This window comes from Ascaphus truei, chromosome 8 (genome assembly GCF_040206685.1).
Source record: "Ascaphus truei isolate aAscTru1 chromosome 8, aAscTru1.hap1, whole genome shotgun sequence".
In the NCBI taxonomy this organism is placed as follows: Eukaryota; Metazoa; Chordata; class Amphibia; order Anura; family Ascaphidae; genus Ascaphus; species Ascaphus truei.
In genome coordinates, this window is record NC_134490.1 from 44,559,489 (window position 1) to 44,569,224 (window position 9,736).

Here is a 9,736-nt window from a genome sequence, read left to right on the forward strand (position 1 = left end):
CATAATATAGTATACATAAATATAATGCATCTTGAACATCAATTATATCTAAAATATATACACTAAAAATTTGATAGAGATTGGGGACATATATGATGAGTAAATCTATATTAATGCATTAGAATTAGTTATAATAATTGATTTAATCAAGAATCTCATAAAAACCTACAGCATGAAGATAAAACATATTCTGCTTAGATATTCTATATAAACTTAATAAAGATGATATATGAACTAATAAAGATGAAAAAATAAGTCCATTGAAATATGTTTATCAATCAAATAATAAGGTGTAGAGTCATTTCTCTAAATATAGATGTTCAATCCGTGTATCCTTCTGAATAATGAATAATCAAATTGGCACATGTCTAAAGGAGTATTTTATATGTAGGGAGATAAATGGGTATAATAGGTAAATCTATGTTAATCATTTTAGGAAATGTTTAAGTTCCCAGTCTAGATTCATGCCCCTGGGGGCCATGGCCCCAAGGGCATAAATCCAGAACATCTCTCATTGATTCAAGAGAGATTCCCTATCTCGTCCTCTAGCATTTAAGTGTATGTGTTCAATTGCACTAAAACTAAAGTTCTCTATGGAGCCAGACTGACATGTTAAAAAGTGGCGTGCTACAGGATATTTATCATCTTTATTAAGAATGGTTCTAACATGTTCTGTGATCCTCTCTTTGAGTGGACGAATCGTCCTGCCCACATAGGAGCTACCACATATGCATCTAAGTGTGTACACTACAAATTTGGTGTTACACGTCATGAAAGATAATAGATTGTATTTTTTCTTTGTGCATGTATTGTTAACGTATTTTAGAGGGGAAGCATATTTGCACATTTTGTAGTAACCACACTTGAAGAAGCCTTTCATCTTGGATTTTCTACTGTTTCTTTCAGGATCAAACAAACTGGGGGAAACTCTATTACCAATGGTTTGGGCTTTTCTAAAGACCATCTTTGGCCGGTCTTGTATGTAATGTTCTAGATCTTTATCTATTTTTAATACATCCCAGTGTTTTCTCAGGATTGCTCTAATCTGTTGTGCCTGCCTGGAGAAAGTAGTGATGAATAAGGGTACATCTTCAGTGGTTCTATAATCTCGTGTTTTATTTCGTCTGTTTGATTTATTCTGTTTGAGAAGTGTTGTTCTTTCCTGTTTTAGTGCAAGTGTATACATGAACAAATACATGATTTTTGATATTCATTTGGAGTGCTGCCTCTGATATTCGTCCACGTGCGGTATCGTATTGCCTATTTATTTGTACAGGATTTGCACCCATTCTTTCTATTCAGACGGAGTGCCTATGGTTCTTTATTACCTGATATATATATATATATATATATATATATATATATATATATAGACCATACGATACCGGTTGCAACACGACATCAAGGGACAGCACGCAGGTAAGTAAATCAAAAATGTTCTATATTTGATAGAAGACACAAAAACCGACGTTTCGGTCCCCCAGTGAGAAAGGTCCCACTGGGGGACCGAAACGTCGGTTTTTGTGTCTTCTACCAAATATAGAACATTTTTGATTTACTTACCTGCGTGCTGTCCCTTGATGTCGTGTTGCAACCGGTATCGTATGGTCTGTTATTGCTTTATGGGATAAGCACCAAAACGTATTTACTTGCATATGGTGTGCCGGCTGTGCATTGGATTATATATATATATATATATATATATATATATATATATATATATATATATATATATATATATATATATATATATATATATATATATATACATATATATATATATATATACACAAAAAAGTGTGTGTGTGTGTGTGTGTGTGTATGTATATATCTATACATATATCTATATAGATATATATATATATACACATACATACACACACACACACACACACTTTTTTTTGTGTGTATATATATATATATATTTATTTTGTGTATATATATGTATGTGTGTATACACACACATATACACACACACACATATATACACATACACACACACACACACACAAAAAAAGGTACCCCTGATGAAGTTGTACGGTCACGATGAAATGTGTAGGGACATTGCCAATATGCACCACATCGGAAGTCAGGACTGTCGAGGAGGAGGAACCATACACCTACCCTTTGGATGTGACACGGTCCGCCCAAGGTTCCGGATTGCGGCTAGCGTCTGACTGTGCGGTGGACTACCATCATCTCACCGGCCTGCTTTTTACGGAGCATGAGATTTACTCAGACAATGCCTGCATTTATTCAGCGTTTGTGAGTGCAATTCTTTTTACCTGTTCGGATGATTACATTTTCTCGCAGATTTTACACAAGGATCGTGCTCTTGATAGAGATAGAGAGATATAGATATATACACACACACTACTTAGTTCAAACATCACCGCCTAAATAATAACCTTATTGGCTTTGGTAGGCCTCTGTAACACCTTAATAACTCAGAGAAAGAACATTCTCAGATTCTATATCCGCCCGAGTTCAAATAGTAATGATGTTTTGAGGCTAAATCCTCAGTGATCCTCAGTGCTGGAAATGGATAACTCCTTTTCCCTCTTGCAATATCAATAGATGTATAGGATAGGATCTGGAAGATGTTAAATTGATCACAACATTAAAACTTTGCTGCTTATTAGCCTCATGTTTTTGCCATTTCGTTTTTAAATAAGGTGTTTTTTATTCTTTGTTTTCCATAACATTTACATTATACAACAGTAACACCCTCCCCCCCACACCCTCCACGGGAGATCTACCACGTTATGTGTACTCTGGTGCCGAGTAGCTCATCTGTTGTAGACTAGGCAGCCTGAGTCTCCGCGATGTTAGTGGGAATAGCAACGGGACATATCGGTACTTCGGTGCAGCGTCTCCATTCTGTAGGGTAGCTGCCAGAGGCAGATAATATCCCTTCAGGAAGCTCTTTTTCCAGTAATGGACACAGAGACGTGGAATCGTTCACCTTTTATTTGGCAGGCCAGGACCTGATTCCATCTCTTGCGAAAGGTACTTCTTACACGACCATCATAGAATATCTTCCCTCGCATCACCGTCATTCCCTGACTACGCCCCCCAAGGGCTTGAGGCCCTTGAGGCTAATTACCACCCCCTTACCTCCTGATGGGGTAAGGCAGAACCCCGTCTAACTCACTGTGGAGCAGGCTATCCTGGAATCATTCTCCATAAAATTTGGGTTAGGAGCCTCTTATATACCTGGGGAGGGGTTAGTGAGCCTGCCCCAAACTGGGCAGGTGTTAGAGGAGGTCCCGATGTCACACCATACCACATGTGACTGCTTAACACTCCCCCCGTCCCACCCCCCAGACATGACGCTCCCAACTGCCATCCAGCCTGCACATGGCTATTGCAACAATCTTGCTAGTGTGCTAACATACTCACATCTTGGCCATGTGAAAGGGATTTAACCCCGACACTGCCTGCACTTACATGCCAGGGCCAGGAAACACAACATTAAAAGTTACAGTTAAAATGATTTCCGGGAGGTTCTCCAAGTAGGTATTATAAGGGCATTCTGTTCTTTTTGTTGGGACAATAAAATGCATAAAGACGAGAAATATTTCATGCTCTTTAGGACCAACACAGTTAGTATACTTGCACTTGGGTGAGATAAGAAAGGGGACTGACGAAGATTAATGTGAAACCGTTTTAGGAAATACTGAGGACAGCCAATGTAGCTAAATGTTGTTACACAGAATAATAGCAACGGCAATAGGATGCAATACCATCGGTTTCTTCCAGGATATGTGCAATGAAAAGCAGGCCATGCCTCTTTCTCACCATAGTAGAAGGAGTTGGTGGGTTTGAGCTGGAAGAAGGACCCCACAGCCCGTGACATGGACACATCAGCTCCTTTTTTGATCAGTTCCCGAGCAATGATAATATTCTGACGCATGGCAGCGATATGCAGAGCGGTCTGCCCTGTCACAGAGAGAGCAGAATGTTAGCTCAATGTTTTTACTGGGGAAATATTTAGCAGTAATGAGGTGCTACAGAAGAATTATATAGATCAGTGGGTCAGAAATTAAATAGGAGAATACAGAAGTGATGTGGCCAAATTAAGTGTGTGACACTGCCAGTTTTTTTTGGAGAGGGGCATAGGGTAAGGTTCAGATGGCAGAGCTGGATGAGAGTGTTCATACTGATCTAACATTGAACAAGTAGAACTAGAGCATGACTGAGGTCATGTATCAATCTGACAAACAGGAGTTCTGTTACTGTCCATGATGGTACCATAAGACCACATTTTAATTTACTATATAACACATTTTAAATAGAATTGAAATATAAGGCTTATGTAGAGTAAATAATAATACATGCCAACTGGACAATTATACAGCTTAGAGATGTACAAACTTTTCACCCACATTAGCTTTTTTTCGCAAGCAGTTCAACTAGTAAGCTAATTTAAATAGCAAACAAGATCACTTAAATATACAAATAGGCTTATTTGCCAAGTATCTCATGTGTACTCGCATATATCTCTGTGTGTGTTAAATACCGGGGTTAGATCAGTGATTTTGGAGGTATTTAAGTCAATGGGAAAAGTAAACAAGACTCGTCTCTCAAATGCTTTGTGAATTTTCAGACTTTTCACACATCTCTATTACAGTTACTATCTGCGTGTGGGAGTTTAAAGTGTTAGAATAGCAGGCAATACTATACGACATGAACAAAGTATATCTGCTTACCTTTGTAGAGATCCGAGGTCATGGGCTGATTGACCAGGTGAGGCGCTTCTTCCAGCAGTAACATCACTGCCTCCACGTTATCATACAACACCGCAAGGTGCAAAGCGGTCTCCCCAACAGCTCCTAGTATCGGACGCAGCATCATGAGACACAACAACAAATGTTGGGAAAAGGATACACAGTAACGGCGCAGGTTTTGCTTATGCAGGGAAGCAGAAGAGGTGTACATGATATTCACGAGTTTGTGGGTGTGGTAGCACATAAATCTGGGGGAGGAACCTGTGACTTGATGGGAATAAGGACGAGAAAACCCATATTTGTCACCATGGTAAAGCTCATATCAGTGATATGTAGGAGGGGAATCTTCTATTCGTTTGCACTTGTTTCATGGAAAATGTATAAAGTAGCACAAATTAACCCTTTCAACTTCAAATCATTGAGACTCCCTGATAATAACCAGAGGGTTGGTAAGTACGGCGGTGCCTTAGGGGTCCCTCTTGCAACACGGCGTGGAGTCCTGGCAGTAGGAAGTAATCCGGTTAAACCCAATCCTGTTTTTTTACTCCTGCCTAGAAGAACTCTGAGATTTGTAGCCTTTTTCAATATAGTGCTGCAAATCTCACCATGCCAACAAGGCAGGGAGTTTAAAAACCATGATTGTGCCGATCTGTTCTGAAAATGTCAAATGACTTGGTGTGGAGCAGGCCTGCACAACTCCAGTCCTCAAGGGCCGCAAACAGGCCAGGTTTTCAGGATATCCCTACTTCAGCACTGCTTGCTCAATTAGTGGCTCAGTCATACTGAGTTTGCAGCCCTCGAGGACTGGAGTTGTGCAGGCCTGGTGTAGAGGTTCATGATATACATACATACATACATGGGACGGGGGGGGGGGGGGGAGGGGGAGGGGAGGAGATCTTCCTTGATGACTGCAACTTACCTCTCTGGAGAGGGTCCATAGATTTGCATGCCAGCAGCTTTTTAATAGCTCCCACCCTATTATTTTGTGCAGCGTGTAGAAGGGGCAGCTCCCGGATTCTGCAGAAATAACCGGTGTTATTAGTCCACATAGAGTAGATCACACTTCCACTGATACATTATATACTGTACACACAGAGAGTCAAAGAAAAACAGGATTGCAAAGAAAACAGTATATTTCGTCAAGTCTCACAAAGTATATACTGTAACCTCTTTCCAAGTTGCAAAAATATTATGCAAGATAATACTTTTGGCCACCATTGCTCGATTGCCCAAGTACAGTTATTACTGTACACTGTTATCAGTGTGAAACTTTGTAAGTGTCTCAGTTTGGTATGACCATCTAACAAGCCATTATCTATTACCTCTTCTGTGAAATAAGTGGTTGTAATGGTAATGTACAGTAGGGTAACTAAAGCCACTATTTGTATGCTGTATGGTTAGCAAAAGGTTAAGTCAATAGGTGTAACCTTACTGAAACCACCACTGACTACAATAACCTAATAATCAACAATCAATCAATTCCCAATCCTATGTAAATAACAAGTATTTGTTGGTTTCTACAATATTTGGGCCTATGTGGGTGTTGATTGTATACAATTATATTCTAAAAAGAAAAGTGCATTTTGCATGGGTATTATTAGTATAATTAATACTACTATTTATTAGTATATAGCACTGGTGCTAAACTCTGCTATACAAGTAAATTACCCGCAGTATTGATTAAATAGCAGGGTTATAAAGTGAAAACAAAGATCACCACTACAGCCAGATATAATAAATACACACAATATGATACAGTCCCTGCCCTGCAGAACTTACAATCTTAGTACTGTACATTGGTTACCTTTTTCATCTTTAACGTATAATAAAAAATATATTATTTTCTTGTGCTTGGTGTAAAGTTCCACTCAATACAGTTTCCTCCAAAGAGGCATTCATAAAATTCTCAGGAATGATGAGCAATATAACACATCAATAATAAATGCTTAATCTTTTGATGATCTTGGGAGGCTCACAGTATGTTCATGTGAATTAAATAATTCTCACCCTACTACTGGAACATCTAGGTGTGCTGTTTAGAAATCTTTATGTCCAGTGCAATGTAAAAGAAAGACCTATGATGTCCTTGTCTAGGGTTTCAATTGGAGGCAGTCGTGCTGAAATCAAAGAGTCCAACTTACCTACGAGTATATTTTGTGAAAGTACCCAGTCAGGTAACACCTTGTCTTGCATTATATCAGTGCTTTACAAGTGCACGATTTTTAATTTTAAGTCCAAAAACTATAGCTATATTACATTAATATGACTCTGATTTTGGCTGCGTCATTAGAATTAAGAAGGAACATTATTTGTAATACTTTGTAGAACCTTCCAGCACTGAAGGAGTTAAAGTTATCACATGGCAATGTGTTTCAAACATAGCAGGTTTCTTTGAGCCAGCAAAATGTTTCAGTTTGAGTAGGGGGCTGCACTAAAAATGTAATCTGCAATACTTCATCTAAGAGAAAACAGTGGTGATGATTTAAGCAAGCCTTTTATGTTTTGTACAGTTATTACTGACCTGCACAAACGGGGACTGTCTCAAGTAAATCAGGACATATAATAGCTTTAGATTAAGACCTTGGTGAGGGCATGGGTCCCTGATATCTGTTATGGCCAATAATTTGCCAGCATCCCTGAAAATCAGGGCCTCACACAGCATTCCTAATGTGCGTTACGAGAAAAGCGCAAATGTTTCACTTAAGTTTGCGAATCATGCAAAATTGGCCCAGTTTTTTAACCTGAAACATTTCTCATACTTTTTTATTTTAACCAAAATTTGCAAAGCCTCATTTGGTTATTTAATCCAACCCCAGTGATTCTTTGTGAAATGTTTTGGGATATAGAAAAAAGTTGCAAACACATTTGGGATACTTTGACAAATCTCCCTTACCACATATTCACTTTCACTGAGATGAGAACTTTTAGAAAGAAAGTAAAGTCTAAAGACAATAGGAAAATAACATTTTACCACTGTTCCCCACAGTCTTCCTTATAAAATTGTGAGTGAAACATAGAAGGAAAGGAGGGCGCTCACCTTTTCTGCTGCAGTAAGTTGGTTTCACAGACACTTTCCTCCTGCTTCCTTCTGCACCAAGGGACCATGTTGAAGTCTGATACCAGGACGGTGGGTGACGCCTCCTCAGATCTTCACATTTATTCTAGGTGTCGGTCAATGCAATGGGAGATTGGGAAGCAGCCTTTCCATGCGGCCTCTTGTACAATACACAGCATTATAGGAGGTGAGGACAAGAAGTGAAGAAACCTCTGGGAAAGATCTTGGGGGAAAAAACACCTTTTAGATCTACACATAGGGTCTTGAGAGGTTGTGATAAATGTTCATATCTCAGTGTGATGACAGGTCATTTGTAATAAAGCTTATACCCCTGTGAGGGCGTTATTGGTTTAGATTGTCAGCTGTGTGCATCAATTGGTCTCCCTTCCATGTGCCTGAGGCTCCTGGCACAGAGCACACTGCCAATGCTATAAACACAGGTGTCTTTATAGAAAACACTGCTAGTGATTTACACACAAATACTACACCAACTGTATACTTAAGTAATTTACAACATACAGTACAAACTCCATATACTCACTAATATTGAGCTACGTACACAGTCAGCATTAGGTGCACAGAAATCCTGCCCTGCTTACACAAGCCTGTGGGGAGAGGGAGAGACGAATAACATGCAGCACATTATACACACAGTTGTATGTATGTACATCTTTATTTACTGTATATAGAGCCATGCATGTACATAGCGCTTCACAGCAGTAATACACGTGATAATCATATAACAAATAAAAACATAATGGGAAAATGTGTTTCAGATTTCAAAGTGACATTTAGGAAAAGGAGTCCCGCCCCGAAGAGCTTACAATCTAATTGGAAAGTAGGAGGAACATACAGAGACAGTAGGAAGGTTATAGTGCCATGCAGACAGCTACCTTTACATATAGTATGAGTGTCACTTATACTGACTGCTAATGAAGACATACCGTAATACAGTGACAAACTCCATGTGCAATATAAATATAAGAGTTATACACACCTCTCTCCTGGCCCTAGCTCTGTATTTGTTTCATTCTTAGCATCTTTTGGTTTGTTTCATTATCCCACCATTTAACTTCCTCTGAGCTTGTTTCTTTCTTGTTTTCTAAACCTCTCTCGGAGGGATCCTTCCCTCGGTCTTATTCCTCTCTCAGTCTTGCTCTCCCTCACACCTTTTGCCTGTAGAGAAGCCTGAAACCTGCTGGACAGGTTGAGCCCAACAATACCTCTAGGACACTCAGCAGGGGTTTTTCCTCAGACAGAAGCGTTCACTTAGCCCTCATCCGAGATGTTATCAACAAGCTCTGTTCTTCTACAGATCTACAGAATTACTTCATTAGCCCCTCACTGCCAACTGGACCTAAACCCTTCATTCATTACAGTACAACAGTCTCTGCTCATGTTACCGCATGTAACTTACTTACCTGCGAGTGTCTCTTTCCTGTAACATGCAGAAGTTAACTAGGAAGTTGTGGGAAGTGGATAACATGCTTTATTAACAAATATTTTACATATGCATTTCTTAAGTATCTAGATAGAATTGTACTATTACGTGTGCTTCTAAATGATTTATACTTTCCTGGCATAGTGTGTTAAACATGTAAAAGTAACATACTTGATGTTAAGAGATACAGATTCTCTTGCAAACGCCTAAAAAAAAAGTATCTCTTATATTTTTACACTGAATTGCAGGACTGTTAGTAACTAACTCAACAGCAACGCATCATTAGACCCCAAAGTCGATCAGCACAATAATGAATATCTTTACATTTATAAAATATTTACCACGAAATCTTAATGGAGACATTTCTCATTATCAAGTATGTTCTGGGATGCAAAGCAAATATTCTATATAATGAACTAGAGCCACAAAAGGTACGAAGCTTGAACAGGCCTTTCTCCCATTCATACTGAATGTTTGTAAAAGTGCTAAAACTTAGCATCGTTTTGTAGA

At 39.0% G+C, this 9,736-nt stretch overlaps 1 protein-coding gene across 1 annotated transcript in view; it reads right to left on the bottom strand.

The window, feature by feature from the left end:
- LOC142501637 (transient receptor potential cation channel subfamily V member 5-like) overlaps nucleotides 1–9,014 on the bottom strand; it is a 29,393-nt gene extending 20,379 nt beyond the window's left edge. The window contains exons 1-6 of the mRNA XM_075611779.1: nucleotides 8,783–9,014; nucleotides 8,327–8,390; nucleotides 7,768–8,008; nucleotides 5,650–5,747; nucleotides 4,713–4,835; nucleotides 3,802–3,942 (exon numbers count right to left, since the gene is read on the bottom strand). Of these exons, the coding sequence (XP_075467894.1) occupies nucleotides 3,802–3,942; nucleotides 4,713–4,835; nucleotides 5,650–5,747; nucleotides 7,768–7,835 (430 nt within the window). The 5' untranslated portion in view covers nucleotides 7,836–8,008; nucleotides 8,327–8,390; nucleotides 8,783–9,014. The remainder of the gene's footprint in view (nucleotides 1–3,801; nucleotides 3,943–4,712; nucleotides 4,836–5,649; nucleotides 5,748–7,767; nucleotides 8,009–8,326; nucleotides 8,391–8,782) is intronic.
- Nucleotides 9,015–9,736: the final 722 nt, after the last annotated feature.